A 19,775-nucleotide genomic window follows, 5' to 3' on the forward strand; every position below is an offset into this window, starting at 1 on the left:
GTGACAATTCCCTGTGATAATAATTTTTAGCATAAAGGAATGACTATTTCTAATTTTACATAGCTTAACTTCCCAGACTACAAGTAATTAATCATAGCTTCAGCTATAACCTTGACAAATGACCCTAATGTGAAAAAAATTCCCCCACAGATGGAGATAATCAATTTCAGCAGGAATTTTTGGCATTAGTTAGCTTCATTTTGGGTGCAAAATAATGTGGTTTACTGTCAGAAAACAGTTCTGGGTGGGAACACAGATTTGAAAGAAGCATACTCCATCCAGCTCAGCCCAAAGTGACCTTGAAGATTTCAACAGGCAGCTTAAATATTCCCTTAACTCAGGTAAAGAGAAAAAAAGATAGCAAAGACAAGGACATTGAGAAAAAAGGAGACTAATGCTCTCAGATATCTAAACTGCTTCATCCCAAACCTGGAAGAGTGTTTCATGGGCCATTAATTTATAGAAATTTCATAAACTGTATTCTCACTGAACTTTCAGATATCCAGGAAAATAGATTTTATTGCACTCATTTTACACAGAGGAAATCCCTCAGCTGATAAGAGGTAGATGCAGGACTCACACTCATTTACTGTTCCTTTGTCCAGATTGTCTACAATTACAGGTAATTAAGGAAAAGAGATGTAAAGGTGCCACTGTAAGGGAACAACAACTGAGCAACCACATAAAATTACCATGTAGAGACTTCAGCTGGAGTTTTAAGAGAAAACTTAACTTTTTTCAAAAAGAAAAGTTAATTATCTGTATATATTTAGAGTAAAGTTCATGATGCTGCTGAAAGAGTCAACCAGTAGGTCTTAAAAAATCACTCAGAATCAGTCATTAGCAATAATACCAACATTGATACTAATCAGTACATGGGGCATGAGACTCAATGAAGCATCCCAACTCAGTAGTAGAGCTTAACTAGAACTAGAGAAAATTCTACTTTAGACTTATCCTAAGAAAGCTTAAAAATAAATCCAGAAAATAGAAAATTTTATATTATAGGTAATTTATTGCAATAAAAACATCTCACACAATGAAGCTCATTCACAAGTAATTTAACTGCCTGTCAAAACAAAATTCAGCAAAAAGGACAATAACGTCCATGTTTAACAACTTAACGTCCTCAATGTCCAACATTCAATCAAAAATTACTAAATAGGCAAAGAAGCAGGAAAATGTGACTTATAAAGAGCAGAAAAATCAGTCAATAGAAAAAGATCCAAAAGTGACAGAGACAACAATATTAAAGGAACAATTATAAATATGTTCAATAATTTAAGGAAAACCATGAAAATAATGAGGAGGGAAAAGAAAGCTGTAAAGAAGAACACAATAGAATTTCTAGAGCTAAAATATGATATCTAAAATGAAAAATGTACTGAATGGGTTTTTAAAAAGATTAGATGATACAGAAAGAAAGATGAGTGAACTTGAAGATACAGCAAGAGAAATTATCCAAATTGAAACACAAAGAGACAAGGAATCTGAAAATGAAGAGAACCTCAATGACTTGTGGGACAATATTAGAAGAGGAGAAAAAGCAGGAAAAACAATGGAAGAAATAATGGCCTTAACATTTCCAAATTTCATGAAAACTGTAAACCCATAAATTCAATGAGCCTATAACAAAAACAAAGAAAATCACACCATGGCATATCATAGTCAAATTGTTGAAAACCAGTGATAAAGAGAAAATCTTGAAAGCAGTTGATAAGAAGAAACATACTAGGCACAAGGAAAATAAGATAAATATGGCAGTTAACTTTTTACTGGAAGAAAATGCAAACCAAAAGATACTGAATGACATCTTTAAAGTGTTGAAAGAAAAAACAACTGTCAACCTAGAATTCTATATCCAGTAAAAATATCCAACAAACATGAAGGTAAAATGGAGAAAGAAAATTTGTTGCAAGTAGGTGTTGACACATGCTGCAAGAAATGTTATAGGAAGTTCTTTAGGCTAAAGAAAAATGATACTATACAGGTACTTGATGCTACCAAAGGAATGAAGACTGCAGAAATGGCAAACAAATGGGAAAATGACCCTTTTATTCTCATTAAATTTTTTTTAAATCTAAAATATGATTGTCCATTTAAGCAAATATAAAAGCAATATACTGTGGGATTTTTAGCATGGATAAAATAAAATGCAGTATATGACAACCATTGTACAAAGAATATAAAGAGTGAAATGAAAATGTATTATCATGAGGTTTGTATGTGTGAAGTAATATATTTCAAGACAGACCAATAAATTTAAAGATGCACATTCCAAATCCTAGAGTAACCACTAGCCCTCCACTTTGCCAAAAAAGAGCATACCTAATAAGTCAAAGATGGTGCTAGAAAATGGAATACCCCCCAAATGTATTCAAATTAAATGGAAAAAAAGGGGCAGGGAACAGATGTGACAAGTAGGAAAAACAACAAGATGGTACACTTAATGATAATTACATTAAATGTGAATGGTCTGAATGTCCCCTAAAAGGCAGAGATTGTCAATCTGTATAAAAAAGAACCTAAGTATACCACAAAAGTACTTCTAAATAAACTTCTAAATATACTTCTAAAATATACTTCTAAATAACCAGGAGTATTTGGGGAATTGGTAGAAATAGGAAAAAAAAATTGAGATCTTGGTGTTAGTAGCAAAAAAAGAAAAAAAAATCTGAGAAAATAATCTCATTAATATTTGTTATTTAAAGTTAGAAAACAGAGGCCTGTAGTGGTTTGGGGTAACATATTCAAGATTTGACAGTGAGACTGCTCTCCCCAGGTGCAGGGCTTATTTCAGACTGACTTGACTCTGGTTGTTTGACTAGATCTTGTCCTTCCTACCAGACTGTGTGTTCCCTGAAAACATGGCTAATTCCTGTATCCCTGTACTGCTCAAAACATAAATATGCATTCAGTAGATGGTAAATAAGTAATATATGGATAATGGCAGAGTGAGGACCTGAATGTTACCATTGAAGGCCCAGGGCAATGTATATTCTTTTACACATACAGACTGGTAGAGAGCAAAAATTACTGGCTGTGGAGTCAGACAGGCCTGATTCTTATACAACTGTGTTATCTCTTAGTTGTGTTCTACTCAAGTTACTTAATTTCCCAAGTTCCTTGCCTATGAAATGGAAAAACAACAAGAGAGCTGAGGTCAGGAGCTGATTGCTGAGTGGAGAGTTGTCATTCCTTTTGACATTGGCTGCCAAAGATCTAGCCTCCCTTCCATTTGGATGTTTGGGAATTCTCCGTCTGATGCATCAGATCCCTCCTCTTATCATAGGACTGGAAAACACCAGACTGCCTGCAACATGAGCATGGGCATATGACTGAAACTCCCCAGTCAAGTGTACCCATTCTGGATTTCAAATCAGAGGCCAGTGATATGGACTAGTGGGAGTCACATAGAATTTAACAGCTGCAGTTTCCAGGGGCAGCAGGGCCAGCTGTTCTAGAGCTGTACTGACCAACTCAACTTTCTGTGATGATGGAATGTTCCACAGTGTGACATAGCTAATGTGCAGAAATCCCTCAGAGTTGTGCTGGCCAATAGGGTAGCCACTGCCACATATGACTAGGGAGCACTTGAAATGCGGCTAGTGCCACTGAGGAACTGAAATTTCAATTGTATTTGATTGTAATTAATTCACATTTAAGTAACCATGCATATCTAGTGGCTCCCTTATTAGATAGCTCAGTTCTCCAGGCAACGCTCAGGGCCCAGCGTTGGTGGTGTCGGCTGTGTAAGCTGCAGGTCCAGGTTCAGAAGTGGCAGTAGAGGTGTCCTAATCCATTTTGCAATAGATTGGGGACATTATTCCTGGCTGGGTAGCTGCCAAGCCCAATTGCCTGGTCTTCCATTATGCTTTATTAAGTTTCTTTTCTGCCTAAAGTCCCAGGTGGGTTTGTGATTCTTGTCACCAAGAATCCTAAGTGATACAAATGAGAATGTGCAGAAGTGATTAGCACAGCTCAGGAGGCGCTGAATACGTCATCTGCATCCCTTCCCTGGGAGTCAGTGTATGCCAGTGCTAATTATAGGATGTGTACTGTGCTGTCCGTCAAGATTCAGTGACAGTATCATCCAATCCGAAGTCAATGAAGGCATTGAGGCCTCCAGGTCAGCTCCGCCCACCTCCTGTAGTGTGCCCTTTAGGTTAGGTTAGCACTCAGGATACACAATATACCCACAGACAAGGGCTCAAAGAAATAGTGCACTCCTAGGCTGGGCCTGGTGGCTCACGCCTGTAATCCCAGCACTTTGGGAGGCTGAGGCGGGTGGATCATGAGGTCAGGAGTTTGAGACCAGCCTGGCCAATATGGCGAAACCTCATCACTACTAAAAATACAAAAATTAGCCAGGCATGGTGGTGCGTGCCTATAGTCCCAGCTACTCAGGAGGCTGAGGCAGGAGAATTGCTTGAACCCAGGAGGTGGAGGTTGCAAGATGCAGTGAGCCAAGATCGTGCCACTGCACTCCAGCCTGGGTGACAGAGTAAGACTCCGTCTAAAAAAAAAAAAAAAAAAAAAAAAAATAGTGAACTCCTAACTCTGTAGGGGAAAATGGTATCTATTTTTAGTCTATAAACCCTAGATTTGAGGTCTTTTTAAGGTTTTACCTTTCCCAATCTGTGTGGCCTAATTTAAATTCTCAGTTTTTGGAAATGAACAAAATGTAAAACAAAAAAACCCCAAAGTGCAATTTATTGTGACATGATTCATATCTCAGACAGACTCATGACCCCTATTGAGGCCGAAGTGAGATTTACACATTCAGAGTCAGGTGTGGCTGACAGGTTACCGGGTCAAGCTGCAGCTCTGCCATCCCTCCTGTCACTTGTGGCCAGGGATGGAAAGAGTGTCCATCTGTTTGAGGATTAGATTTGTGCAACCAGTTGCAGCTCATGGGGAGAAAAAATGCTTTCAATACAGCTGCCTGCCCAGTGCGAAAGTGGGGAAGCCACTGGCTCTGGAGTCAGGATATCAGGTTTGAATTGCAGCTCCACCACTTAGCTGTGTGACTTGATATACAACACCTTTGAGCTTCAGTTTCCTCAACTCTAAATGGGATCTGAACATTTTGTAATATTGTTGGAAAGATTAAATGTGTTCTAAAGTATAAGGTACTTTATAGAGTATAGTGGGCATGAAATAATATTATCACACATTAGGTTACCCAACACACATGGAAAAGAACAATGAGGGCTGGGCATGATGGCACACACCTATAATCCCAGTACTTTGGGAGGCTAAGGTGGGAGGATCCCTCGAATCCAGGAGTTCAAGACCAGCTGGGCAACACAGTGAGATCCCCATCTCTACAGAAAGATTTAAAAATTAGCCAGGCATGGTAGGGTGCACCTGTAGTCCTAGTTACTTGGGAGACTGAGGTGAGAGGATTGCTTGAGCCCAGGAGGTTGAGGCTGCAGTGAGCCATGATCGCACCAATGTACTCCAGCCTATGCAACAGAGACCCCGTCTCAAAACAAACAAACAAAAGAAATTAATATCTACCATATCATGAACTTTCATTACATGCTTTTTACTAAGATAAGGGTTTATATATACTATAATACCATATTTAATTTACATAACAAGCCCTTGAAGTATTTAGCCCTATTTTAGAAACCAGGCTTCAGGCAGGGCGCGGTGGCTCACACCTATAATCCCAGCACTTTGGGAGGCCAAGGCAGGTGGATAACAAGGTCAAGAGAGCGAGACCAACCTGGCCAACATGGTGAAACCCTGTCTCTACTAAAAATACAAAAATTAGTTGGGTGTAGTGGCGCGTGCCTGTAGTCCCAGCTACTCAGGAGGCTGAGGCAGGAGAATCGCTTGCACCCAGGAGGTGGAGGTTGCAGTGAGACGAGATCATGCCACTGCACTCCAGCCTGGTGACAGAGCAAGACTCCATTTCAAAAAAAAACAGAAATAAGGCTTCAGAGAGGTTACATGACCTGTCTCCAGTCACACAGCTTGTGTTAGAGTCAGGACTTAGATCCAAGACTAGTCTTGCTCTTTCATGAGTTCGTTTAACATATATTTCTTGAGTATTTTCTACTCCTAACCCCCACACAACAGTGCATGCCCCAGTGATACAGGATTGTCATTCAGTGAGCACTCAAAGCTGGTACTACAGAATCTCGGGTTATAAAGAGGCCTCCTTGTAATAATTAAACAAAGCATTCCACCTGCATTCACAATGATATTGCTTCACACTTTAGTCTTTTCTGAAATCTTCACATATGTTGTTTACTTATTCCAGCAAACACAAGAGATGAGGTTTTGCATGCCTTGCCAGCAGAAAGCCACCCCGTTTGGAAAGAGAGCAGAACAGCACACAGAGACAGAATTTTCCCTCCTTTGGCATGCTACTGATTAATTACCGGCACCGACCTGCTGCCCACCTGTCCTAGGCACTAGGATATGCCTTGTGTCTCCACGTGGTTCCCTCATTGAATCTTTGCAGCTACTCTGTGAGGTGCTATTATTATCATCCTCCATTTTACAAATCAGGATCCTGAGGCACATGGAATTTCCCTCTGTGGGGGCCCAGGTTATCGCTGGAAGTGTGGTGGTAGGGTGGGGCGTTAGATCCAGGAAGTCCTCCAGGCCTGAGTTTTTGGTTCATGGTATTCTCTGTGTGTTTTTGCAGAGTAAGTAGAGTTGAATTTTCCTAAGTTCACCACTCATGACACAATTCCGCCCCATGTCAATGACTGCAGGCCCTTAGGGCTGTCCCCTGTCTCCTCCAAAAGACCTTGAACTCCCTTTGGACAGGGTCTGTATCTTTCATCTGTGTATATTCAGAGAACAAGCTTACATTTGTACGTAGCAGGAGCTCAGTGAATGTTCGAGGAAGAAGGAAGAAAAAAGGAAAAGGAGGTGGGAGAAAGAAAAAGGAACCAGCACAGTCTCTATGGAAGTAGATCTCACCTTCTGCAGTTTCTTTCTTTCAGCCTCCACGGAAGAGCGAACAGATTTGATTTCCACGGTGTGATTCTTTACCAAGTCTTCCAGCCGCTTCACCAGCTGGTCTTTGAGATGTTTCTTCTCCTCTTCTGTCTGATGTTTGATTTTACGGAGGTCTTCTTCATATTGTTGCTTCATATATTCTGTCTCAACACTTGGCTCTTTCTTAGTCTATAAAAAGAAAAAGGACCTTGTAAAACTGCTGGGAAGGGATGAGGAGCAAGGAATCACCATTTCTCTTTCATACAACGTTTACAACGTTTACATGCTGGCTCTGGAGTCAGCCATCAGACCTGAAAGGTGGGTATGTGCACAGCAGAAGCCCTGAGTGTGGAAGCATGTAGCACAAGGTACAATCAATTTTACGAGACTATATATTTGATGTTAGTAAGAGTCTCTACCATTGGAAAAGGGATTTTTGGAAGGGTGTATGTGTTATCATGAGATGGGATATTTCAGCCCACACTATGGTAGCTCTTAAATAATGCTTTGCTTGTTTTGACTGGGAACATGCAATGAGATCCTAAGCCAGTTTCCAGTTTCCCAGAAGCCGATGATACAGCGTTGGAAGGATTCTGCTGCATTCTCAGTTTCCTGGTTTCTAATGGCATGGAGTAGTAGGCAGTAAGTTGACTGGAATTTTACTCTTGAAACTATGGAGTCTGCTGACGCCAAGTGGATCCACTATGTTTGGACTGGCCTCTACCTGATGCTTATGATAGATAGCAAAGCTCCCTGTGCCTTCTCCATCCCCAGGGCTGGGTCAGACACTACCTGTGTGTCTGTGCTTCCTTTCATGCAAGGACACTCCTTGAGATAGCTTTGATCCTGCTGAGGATGAAGATTGTCGGTTTCCAAGTCATTCTCTTCCCCCAGGACTTCATTCTCTGAAACTAGCTCAGTCTTCATGTCATCTGCAAGTAGACATTTCAGCATTATTTGGAATGCTCTTGGCCATGGCCTCTTGTTCAAGGTTTTCTGCTGTCAGGTCCCAGTTCTGCTTTTCAAACACTTTGTCAAGCATCCCCTATGTAATTCCTGCCCTGTGGTCTGCTGGCCCTGAAGCATGGTTAAGGTAGCAATTCTCGTCTCAAGAAGCCTCATGAACTTAAATAGCTACCCTGCTCTCCCTTCCTAAATAATCTCCAAATCTTTTTCACTGCAGTTTCCATTGGTTAAAAAAATTGAGAATTCTAAATACATGTTCTTTTAATAGGAATTTAAAGGATGAAACAATAACAAATATTTAATATAAGCAGAATTACTAAGTTTTCCTCCCATATTCACCAAAGTTCTCATGTCCTACTTTTGAGACTTCTGCTCTAAAACACACAACACCTTTCTGGTTTCTCTAGAACCAGGACCTCCTTCTCTGCACCTTTCTGGCCCATGGTGACTTCTTTCTCATGCACATTATTTATCTGCTGCCTTTGATACCAAAGCATGCTGTGGGCTGTAATGTACAGTCCCATGAGCTCCCTGAAGGCAGAGCCCATGTTTTATGCCTTTGTTATATTTCCCAGTGTCAAGACTTTCTGTTGAGGGGGCCTCAGGCAAGGCACTTAGAATCAGTATTTTTGGATACAAGCAAGATTGTATCACCAACCAATTGGCTGACCTTGAGCCAGGCACTTATCTTTTCTTGGTCTCATTTCTTCATCTGTAACATGAAAGATTGGCAATACTTTTTGGGTTGGGTGTGGTGGCTAACGCCTGTAATCCCAGCACTTTGGGAGGCCAAGGTGGGGGGATCACTTGAGTCCAAAATTTCGAGACAATACTTTGTATTATTATTATTTTTTTTGAGATGGAGTTTCATTGTTGTTGCCCAGGCCAGAGTGCAATGGCGCAGTCTCAGCTCACTGCAACCTCTGCCTCCAGGACTCAAGTGAGTCTCCTACCTCAGCCTCCCAAGTAGCTGGAATTACAGGCACACGCCACTATGCTCCGGCTAAATTTTTTGTATTTTTAGGCAGGTGCAGTGGCTCATGCCTGTAATCCCAGCACTTTGGGAGGCTGAGGCAGGTGGATCTCTAGGTCAGAAGACTGAGACCATCCTGGCCAACATGGTAAAACTCTGTCTCTACTAAATACACACACACACACACACAAAATGTTAACTAATTTTGTATTTTTAAATTTTTTGTATTTTTTTGTATTTTTGTATTTTTAGGGTTTCACCATGTTGGCCAGGCTGGTCTCAAACTCCTGACCTCAGGTGATTCACCTGCCTTGGCCTCCCAAAGTGCTGGGATTACAGGTGTAAGCCACCATGCCTAGCCTGTACTTAATTTTTTAATTTTTATTTTTTCATAGAGATGGGGTCTCATGTTGCCCAGGCTGGTCTCAAAGTCCTGGGCCGAAATGGCCCTCCCTCCTAAGCCTCCTAAAGTGCTGGGATTACAGGCATGAGCCACCGTCAGTCTGCCCAACCAGATTGACAATACTTATCACTCAAAATTATTGGAAAAGCCCAATAGCATAATTGTGTTAAATGATGTGAAAAGCATATAGCATTCTGTTAAGTGGTAGGGGGTGGGACGAGTCAGTGCTAAGAATTTCAGGCACTGTGGTGAGTCTGGTGGGGAAACATTTTGGGGCAAGGGGTCCTTTTAGATGTCCAACCTGGGCTAGCTCCAGGCAAGGCAGCTGTAGGTGTCAGCTCACCTGTACCCAGTAGGGATCGGTCTCACGCACCGGGCAGGTCAGATCAAGAAGCCCTGGCCCTCCTCTCTGCTCCCTTAGCAGGCTCAAGGCTGCCAGTAGCACCAGGCCCACCTGGCAGCTAACCTTGGTCTTTTAAGGAAATCATCCCAGGGCATCTTACCTGTCTTCTGCGTCCCATGACACTCTCGCAGCATCATTCTGTCTTTGGCAGCAGCCAGCTTCTCCCCAAGATTTTTTGCAGTGCTTTTCAACTCTGAATTCTCCTGACGAGCCTCCTTGAGCTGCACATCCAGGTCCTAAACAGACAGGAAGGGTCCCATTGCTCTGGTTACAGTTCTGTATAGAGACATCCTGTGTACACAGAACAGCCATCAGACCTGAAAGGTGGGTATGTGCACAGCAGAAGCCCTGAGTGTGGAATTCAGTGGCTCAGGGCTCATCAAATCCTTCCTCATCCTCTGACCTTTCTGTAGAGAGGATTAAATGATATAAAATGTCTGGTAAAAAAAAAATGCTCAGGGAGTATTAGAAATGTTAACTGCTGGTCAGGTGCAGTGGCTCATGCCTTTAATCCCAGCACTTTGGGAGGCTGAGGCAGGTGGATCTCGAGGTCAGATCGAGACCATCCTGGCCAACATGGTAAAACTCTGTCTCTACTAAATACACACACACAAAAAAAATGTTAACTGCTGCTACTTTTAGAGATGGGGCTCTGTGCTTTTATGGGGCTCACATAACTGAATCATCAATGATCCTGCTCTCTATAAACACAAAGTCCTCGGTATTTTAGGACAGGCAGGTTGCTATGAAACTAACAGGGGCTTTAGAATCAGGTTGACCTGAGTTCAAACACTTATTAGCCATGTGCCAAGGCAGACCAGTCCTTAAGCCTCTCAATTTCAGTCTTAGCTTTTCATCTGTAGACTGTAAGTCTCCAAGTTTTCCAAAGTTAGGGACCAAGTATAACTTACCATGTGTCCCTGTCCTGGGCGTGGCAGATAGTCAGTGTTCAATAAACATCTGTGGGCTGGGCGCAGTGGCTCAAGTCTGTAATCCCAGCACTTTGGGAGGCTGAGGCGGGCAGATCACCTGAGGTCAGGAGTTCGAGACTAGCCTGGCCAACATGGCGAGACCCTGTCTCTACTGAAAATACAAAAATTAGCTGGGTGTGGTGGTTGGTGCCTGTATTCCCAGCTATTAGGGAGGCTGAGGCAGGAGAACTGCTTGAACCTGGGAGGCGGAGGTTATAGTGAGCTGAGATCATGCCACTGCATTCCTGCCTGGGTGACAGAGTGAGGCTCCATCTCAAAAATAAAAAAGCAAGCAAGCAAATAAATAAATAAATAAATAAATAAATATTTGTGGAATGAATGTAGTTGAATTCAATGGAGGTAACAGGGCTCACCTCCACAGAAGGCAAGTGCTTGGCACAGTGCCTGACCTATAGCAGGTTCACAATAAGCAGCCCTGCTGATTATCCCTGTCAGGTTGTTTGAAGAGATGCTGCTTTACCTGAATCCTCTCCTTCAGCTTCTGGGCGTACTTCTTCAGGTCACTGATCTTGCGGCCTCTGTGCTCCAGGTCTCCCTCCAGCTTCCGAACCTGAGCCTGCAGGGCAGACTCCTGGACCTGGAAGTTCTTGCGGAGGTCCGACTCCTTCTCCTGCCACTGCCACAGGGCCTGGCTCACCGACTGCTGCATGGCCTGCCGGATGGCCTCATTTTCCCGCTCGTAGGTGGCCTGCAGCTCCTCGGCCTTGCGAGCGTAGTCCTTGCTCAGCTGCTGGTTCTCCACTCGCAGCCGCTGCACCTCTAGCAGGACCTCCTGCATCTCCGGGCCCTGGCCTGGCTCTGACTTGGTGTCAGGGCTCTCCTGGGGCAGCCGGCCCCGCAGGGGAGCCTCATGGCTCGTCAGGTGCTGGAGCCTCCTCTCGTAGTCAGCCTTGAGCTCCAGCATTTCCCTGGAGAGCGTGAGGACCCGCTCGGCATGCTCTGCCTCCACTCTCAGCTCTCTCTCCTTGGTCTCCAGCCTGCACGAGGCTGACTCAGCCAGCGCCTCCTGCGTCAGCCTCTTCTGCAGCTCCAGGGCGCTCTCCAGGGCCTGGATGCGCTGGAGAAGGGCCTCCTCCTCCACGCAGCCCTGTTCCTGCAGGAGCCTGGCCTTGGTCTCTGCCATGGCATTCTGGAGCTCCTCCTGGTGCGCGTCCCGTAGCGCCTCCATGCTGGCCTCTGCCTCATCCTGGCGGATGTTCAGGGCATAAATCACCTGCAGGAAAATCATCAGAGCCCAGTTAGGGCGAGGAGGCTGGGGGTGTGGGAGCGCTGAGGGGACCAGAGATGCTTCTCCTGCATAGTGGTTGATCTACACAAGTGGTGCCTGAGAAGAGGATTTGCATGGAGAGGATTTATTAAAAACTGTTTCCGGGAGAAGCCAGTGAGAGAGCAGGGAAGTGCGATAGGGAAGGATTTGGACTGGGAGCAGAGCAAAGGGGTGACATTGCACAAAGGCCCCAGAGAGGGCAGCTTGGGCCAAATTCCGAAGGGGACCTCTGGAGTATGGTGGGAATCCACGGAAGAGCTTTAAAGCAGAGAAGTGATGTCACCTCATTTGTTCAGAAGGAACATTTTGGAATGCAAACCCCTGAACAAAACACTTAGAAAACTGGACAAAGGCCAGGCACAGTGGCTCACGCCTGTAATCCTAGCACTTTGAGAGGCCGTGGCAGGCAGATCACCTGCGGTCAGAAGTTTGAGACCAGCCTAGCCAACATGGTGAAACCCAGTCCCTACTAAAAATACAAAAATTAGCTGAGTGTGGTGGCATGCACCTCTAATCCCAGCTACTAGGGAAGCTGAGGCAGGAGAATCACTTGAACCTGGGAGGCAGAGGTTGCAGTGAGCCAAGATCACATCATTGTAGTTTGGCCTGGGCAAAAACGAGTGAAACTCCATCTCAAAAAAACAAAAAACAAAAACAAAAAACTGGACAGAGCGATATACAAAAAGGCCAGTATAATGTGAAAATCAGCTAATGTAATACCCCACATCAACAGAGTAAAGGACAAAAACCACAGGACTGTCTCAATAGACACAGAAAAAAATAGTTGACAAAATTCAACATCTTTGCATGATAAAAACACTCAACAAACAAGGCACAGAAGGGACTCTTCTCAGCCTCATAAGGCACATCTAGGAAAAGTCCCCGGTTAACACCATCCTCAATGGTGAAAGACTAAATGCTTTTCTTGTAGGATCAGGAAATAGACAAGGAGTTCTGTTCTTCCACTTTTAACACAAAAGAAAACAAAAAGAATGCTTTCTTTGCTATGTGAAGAACTGAATGAAGGAAGACAGGAGAACAGTGAGAAGCCCAGGAATCGAGAATGACTCCTAGGATGTTTGCCTGAGCCACAAGTTGGTGTTTCCTGAAATGGGAAAAACTGTAGGTAGAACAGGTATTGAGAAGAAAATCAAGAAGTCTAATTTGGACATACTAAGTTTGATGAACCTCTGCAGATCCTAGTGGAGACGGCACCAAGGCACACAGAGATAAATGTCTGGCACTCAGAGGAGCCAGCCTGAGCTACAGATGAGGGAGGTGGAGTCTGGAGAGTTTTGTTGCTGTTTGCTTGATGAGAGATTCCAGAACATATTCGTAGGATGATAGGAATGACCCCATGGAGAATCTAGAAGTTGAAGCCAGGCACAGTGGCTCATGCCTGTAACCCCAGCTCTTTGGGAGGTTGAGGCGGGATGATTACTTGAGCCTAGGATTTTGAGACCAGCCTTGGCAGGATAGGGAGATCCTGCCTCTACCAAAAAAAAAAAAAAAAAGCTGGGCATGGTGGTACATGCCTGGGGTCCCAGCTACTTGGGAGGCTGAGGTGGGAGGATCGCTTGGGCTGGAGGAATTGAGACTACAGTGAGCTGTGATCCTGCCACTGCACTCCAGCCTGGGTGATAGAGTGAGACCCTGTTTCAAAAACAAACAGAGGCTGAAGCCCCAGGAATAATGATAATGAAGGTCCAAAATCCCTGAGAAGGGTACCATGAAGATTGGTTTTAAGAGCCAGGAGAGCACATCCTCATGGGTGTAGGATGGAAGGAAGAGGTGGAAATAGGTGTGAGGCGCTTGGGACAGGTGAACGAGGGAGCACTTGCCTTGTAGACATGAGAAGGTGGCTTCTGCATTCTCAGTGGAATGAGCCAAGGTCACTAAGAGTGAGCTGAGTCAGAAGACAGGAAGAAAGCATAGAGGTGTGAAGAGTGAGAAGTTGTGAACTCATGTTTAGGAAGGGAGAAGCCAGTGGTCTACGTTACAGTGTGGCATCAGAGGTCGTGTTGAGTTACAGTTCTCTCTGCTTTGCTGTGAGATTTTCCTCAGTCAGTTTCATCTGAATGAGTTCAAAGAAGGACAGAAAGGATGGATGGGTTATCTGGAGTTGGAGTTTTATTTGGTGAGTGTGACAGAAAGAGAAGACAAGGTATTTTCAAGGGCCAGCAAGCAGGAAAGATGGAGCGGAGGCAGTTTTTTGGTGATGACAAGGTTAAGTGTCAAAGGGAGTGTGTGACTGAGGCCAAGTAGAGGAAAAGATGGCTGGAGATGACGGGGGTCAAAGACTGAGAAATCCAGGGCAGGGTGAGCCCTGCATGAGATGTCCTCACTGAGAACAATGTAAGAGAAGCTGGGCTGGTATAGATGCTGTGGAGTCAGATGCCAAACATGACATTGGCGCCCTGGGGCATTTATGATCAGAAAAGTTTTCCTGAAGACTCCCCACCATACCCTTTCACAAGGATTTACTTTTAGGCTTTGGGGGTTGCTGGTTTTCCCTTATCCATGAGGCTGTCTACTGAACTAGACTCTAACTTCATTGCCAAGTTCCTACTACTGCTTCACCCATGGTTTTCAAACCGCACTCCTTGTAGTCTTGAGTTCTCTGATGGAGGTCAGGGCAACATCAGGGAGCTAGGGGGAGGCTGAGCAGGTGGGGACCCCCATCAACCAGGGAAGAGTTTCCACACTCGGGCTTCCCTAGCCAGTTTAGAAAAAAAAAAGCTTTCTGTGCCTTTAAAAAAAAGTAAAAAACTAGAGGCTCACATAGTTAAGAAATAGACAATAGACCAATCAGAAATAGTGTATAAGAGGAAGTGTTTGGTATCACTGTGTGCCTGTGTGTCTGTGCATGTGTGTGTTCATTACAAAATCATCATTGAAGGCCAGATAGCACCACTAGAGCTGACATGTATAATAGATTTAACAATGGTTTACCTAGAGACTACAGATCTTGAAGAAAGAGTGAACATATATCCAGGACACAGCCTAAGATCTTATTTTTCATTGTCTCTGTCTGATATGGCAATCATTAAAAAATCTGGAGACAACAGATGCTGGAGAGGATGTGGAGAAATAGGAACACTTTTACACTGTTGGTGGGAGTATAAACTAGTTCAACCATTGTGGAAGACAGTGTGGCAATTCCTTAAGGATCTAGAAACAGAAATTCCATTTGACCCAGCAATCCCATTACTGTGTATATACTCATAGGATTATAAATCATTCTATTATAAAGACACATGTACATGTTATGTTCATTGTGGCACTGTTTACAATAGCAAAGACCTGGAACCAACCCAAATGCGCATCAATGATAGACTGGACAAAGAAAATTTGGTACATATACACCAGAGAATACTATGCAGCCATAAAAAAGGATGGGTTCATGGATGAATCTGGAAACCATAATTCTCAGCAAACTGCCACAAGAACAGAAAACCAAACACTGCAATTTCTCACTCATAGGTGGGTGTTGAACAATGAGAACACAAGGGCACAGGGAGGGTAATGTCACACACTGGGGTCTGTTGGGGGGTGGGGGGCTAGAGGAGGGACAGCGGGAGGTGGGGAGGTTGGGGAGGGATACTATTGGGAGACATGCCTGATGTAGCTGATAGGGGGATGGAGACAACAAACCACCATGGCATGTGTGTATCTATGCAACAATCCTGCAATTTCTGCGCATGTACCCCAGAACTTAAAGTACAATAAAAAAAAGAATATACCTAGAAGCTGAAATTGGTTTCCCACTGGCTATAATTTAGGTTAATAACAAATATCATTTTTATCAAATTTACTATGTGCCTAGCACAGGGACAGATGCTATATATACATTCATAATCTCAGAGAGTCCTCATGGCAACCCTGCAATTTGGTATTTTTCTGAGCAACTGAGGTTCAGAGAAGTTCAATAACTTTTGTGAAGTCCCAGTCATAAGAAGGTTTGAGTAACGCTGAAGCACACGTTCCATGCATGGTGCCACATTGCATCTCACTGTCTCACTCAGCCATTTATTCATTTGCGGATTCACTGCACATCTCAGATGTGGCAGGCTCTGTGCTGGGCACTGGGGTTATGTGCTGGTCAATAAGACAACTGAATTTGCAACCTTAAAAATATTATAATTCAGTTGGAGAGTCAGACAAGAAAATGGAAAGTTTCAATGCACTGCAGTGAGTGCTACAAGAGGATTTATCACCAGTTACTGTGGAAACACAGAGGAAGAGGTCTGGGAGGAAAGAAGACTTTCCAGAAAAAGTGGGCCTTGCCTCCTCATCTTTGGGGTCACCAATCCCCTTTTCCATGTCAAGCTGCGGACAAGAACAATATCACTTCTTTGGGCTGCTCAATAGCACTTGGCATAAAGTTGAGTACACAATTGGTTCATAGTAAGTATTTGCTACGGAGCTGCTGTAGGTCATCAAGGATTCATGCTTTCCTTCCGCAGTGAAGAGCTGCTGCAGAGCAGCCACTGAGCAGAGGCTCCATTTCCTAGCCCCTTGCCTTTAGGTGAGGTCCTATGACTGCTGATTGCCAATGGAATTTGGATAGATGGGGTGATGTGTGTCATCCTGAGGGCAATGTGGGAACATTAAGAAGGGCTCATGCCCTTCCCACAGTTTCTTTTTCCATCTGCAAACTTAATGCAGAGGAGTCAGAGGTCTTAGAGGAAGGCAGAGTTCAAGATGGAAGGCATCCGGGCCCTGAAAGACCAGGGAGAAGGCCACCTACTCTCTCAGGAACACTGTCATCAATCTTTACATCAATAACTACCATGTTGAGCCTCTGACATCTTGGCATTTATCTGTAACAGCATCTATTAGTACCTGTTGGGGGTCCCCAAGACTAGCCCCTGGTTTAACCATTCATTAGAGGACTCACAGGACTCAGTATATAGCCATGCTCGTGGCTATGATTTATGACAGTGAAAGGTACAAAGCAAAATCAGCTAAAAGGAAAGGTGCATGGGGTGAAATCTGGAGGAAATCGAGGGCCAAGCTTCCAAGGGTCCTCTTTCAGTGGTCACACAGGACATACTTAATTCACCTAGCAAGGAGTTGTGACAATATATATGAAATACTGTCTACCAAGGAAGCTCATTAAAGACTTAGCATACGAGGTTTTTATTGGAGAAGAGTCAGGTAGGCAACCTTCATCAGGTAGGTACCAAAACTTCGGACATTCAGGAGGAAAGCAGGTGTTCAGTGTAAACCTCATTGTTTGCATAGTTTAGACAAAGTGAGCAACTCTTATTGGTTTCAGTGGGGGGACCCTCTGGAAATCCTAGATGCCGGTTGAGGCCCACTCTATTAGCTCTTCTGTACAGTTAAACCCCAAAACGACAGGAAAAGACTGATTTTTCTCTTTAATAGAGTCAAGCTTGTGCCCCAGGGCAAACTGTAACATTAATGAGGGTTTCTTGTGGTAAAGAAAAAATATGCTTTAAAAAATTGTCCTATGAAATTTGTTATTGGTGATTCTACTAAGGATAAAGGTCGGGCGCGATGAGTCATGCCTGTAATCCCAGCACTTTGGGAAGCCAAGGCAGGTGGATCATGGGGTCAGGAGTTTGAGACCAGTCTGGCCAACCAACATGGTGAAACCCCATCTCTACGAAAAATACAAAAGTTAGCTGGGCATGGTGGCAGGCGCCTATAATCCCAGCTAGTTGGGAGGCTGAGGCAGGAGAATTGTTTGAACTAGGAAGGCAGAGGTTGCAGTGAGCCGAGATTGCGCCATTGTACTCCAGCCTGGGCGACAGGGCAAGACTCCATCTCAAAAACAAAAAAAGGGATGAAATAGACCTTGGGGTATGGGGTTCTTATGTTCACCCACACCTGAAGAACAGAGAATTTAGTTGAAGATATTGTATATCCTGATGCCACAAAACACTCAATTAAATTTAAAAAAATAACCCCAATGTTATACCTGTTGGAGTAGGAAGCAGAGTCCCCTGAACTGGGGCCTTAGGGGGCTTCAGCTGTTTCCAGTATGCGCACTCATGTGAGTCTGCCCTATCATGTGAAAACTCTTCCTAAGTGCCCACCCAAAATTAACACATAATCAGATTCAGGCTGGAGGTAGCAGAGAGGGTACCCCACAGTGGGCTCACAATGTCTAAGGGCACCTTGGCATGTTCACATTTAATCACAGTGTCTGGCAACCAAAGTCCCCAAATCCAACAAAATGTGGTATCCCTTGGGGACAGCAAGGATCTGCCCAAACTGTTCTGTTAGGCTGAAGTCTAGTAAATGGCTCCTCCCCTTCCCTCCCCTTCCCCTCTCCTCCCTGCACAGAAGGATACTCATATATCATTTCAGGGATAGTCTGTACATCAACAAGAATATTATGTTACGTCACATACTTCATATCACATATTTTCACCATCTTTTATACACATACACATTCATCTGCACTTTGATTTTTTTAAACTTCACAACAAATTTTGGAGATCATGCTATTTCTGTACATAAATTAATGTTGGGGCCGGGTGCAGTGGCTCACACCTGTAATCCCAGCACTTTGGGAGGCCAAGGTGGGTGGATCGCTCGAGGTCAGGAGTCCAATACCAGCCTAGCCAACATAGTGAAACCCCATCTTCATTAAAAATACAAAAATTAGCCGTGCGTTGTGGTGCACACCTGTAATCCCAGCTACTTGGGAGTCTGAGGCAGGAGAATCACTTGAACTCAGGTGGTGGAGGTTACAGTGAGCCAAGACCGTGCCACTGCACTCCAGCCTGGGTAACAGAAAGAGACTCTGTCTCAAAAGAAAAAAAAAAAAAAGAAAAGAAATTAGTGTTGTTGGTCAAAAGACACAAAATTTCAGTTAAAGGAATAAGTTCAAGAGATCTATTGTATAGCACAGTGACTGCAGTTAACAATATACTATATATTTGAAAATTGCTAAAAGAGTAGATTTTAAGTGTTCTTACCACAAAAAAATGATAAGCATGTGAGGTAATATATATGTTAAATAGCCTGATTTAGCGATTTCATCACATATGCATACATCAAAACATCATGCTGGAAACCATAAATGTATACAATTGTTACTCATCCATTTAAAAAAAGAGATTTCTTATTTTTATTTTTGGCTGCTTCATGTGCCATTGTATAAGCTATAATTTATTTCTCTGGCTCCTCTTGAGAGACATTAAGTCGTTTCTGTGGGAGATTATCGGCATGTTTCTCATTTCATTGTTATCAAGTAAAATTTTCTTTACTCTTTTTTCCATTTCTGCCAGTAAGCCTGAACCCTGCTTTTTCCTTAGAAATGCAACTAATAAAATTCCAATACCTGGCCTTAAAAAACTCATCTTCATAATTAATACAGGAGCCTCAGGAAGAGATGAAAGAGGAAGGAGGACAACATGCCTGCCATCTTGTGTCATAAAACTAGTTCAAAGATCGTTGAGAATGACTGCAAGCATCCAGCGTGCCTTCCTGTGCAAGTGCTCATGACTGACTGCAAGGGCACTCCTGGGACTGCTCCCTGGGACATGCACTGACTCTTACCATGGTCCCTCTTTTTTCTGCCCTCTCCACTCCCTTCCCCTCATTCTATGCTTGTTCTCTGAGCTTGAGCCTTTGTCCTCTCCTAGGTTTTTGTTTGTTTGTTGAGAGACAGGGTCTCTCTCTGTGTCCCAGGATGGAGAATAGTGGTGCTATTATGGCTTACTGCAGACTTCATCTCCTGGGCTCAAGTGATCCTCTCACCTCAGCCTCCCAACTACCTGGGATTACAGGTGCACATCACAACACCTGGATGATTATTTCATTTTATTTTT

The 19,775-nt window shown here is 43.7% G+C and overlaps 1 protein-coding gene across 1 annotated transcript in view; it reads right to left on the reverse strand.

Moving 5' to 3' along the window:
• The window catches only part of FAM184B (family with sequence similarity 184 member B), a 137,059-nt gene that overhangs the window by 61,319 nt on the left and 55,965 nt on the right, over window positions 1–19,775 (reverse strand). Inside the window, exons 2-5 of the mRNA XM_064365907.1 lie at window positions 11,161–11,913; window positions 9,809–9,944; window positions 7,756–7,895; window positions 6,946–7,152 (exon numbers count right to left, since the gene is read on the reverse strand). Of these exons, the coding sequence (XP_064221977.1) occupies window positions 6,946–7,152; window positions 7,756–7,895; window positions 9,809–9,944; window positions 11,161–11,913 (1,236 nt within the window). The remainder of the gene's footprint in view (window positions 1–6,945; window positions 7,153–7,755; window positions 7,896–9,808; window positions 9,945–11,160; window positions 11,914–19,775) is intronic.

This window comes from Aotus nancymaae, unplaced genomic scaffold, assembly GCF_030222135.1.
Source record: "Aotus nancymaae isolate 86718 unplaced genomic scaffold, 86718_ANA_hifiasm-v0.15.2.pri h1tg000006l, whole genome shotgun sequence".
Classification (NCBI taxonomy): Eukaryota; Metazoa; Chordata; class Mammalia; order Primates; family Aotidae; genus Aotus; species Aotus nancymaae.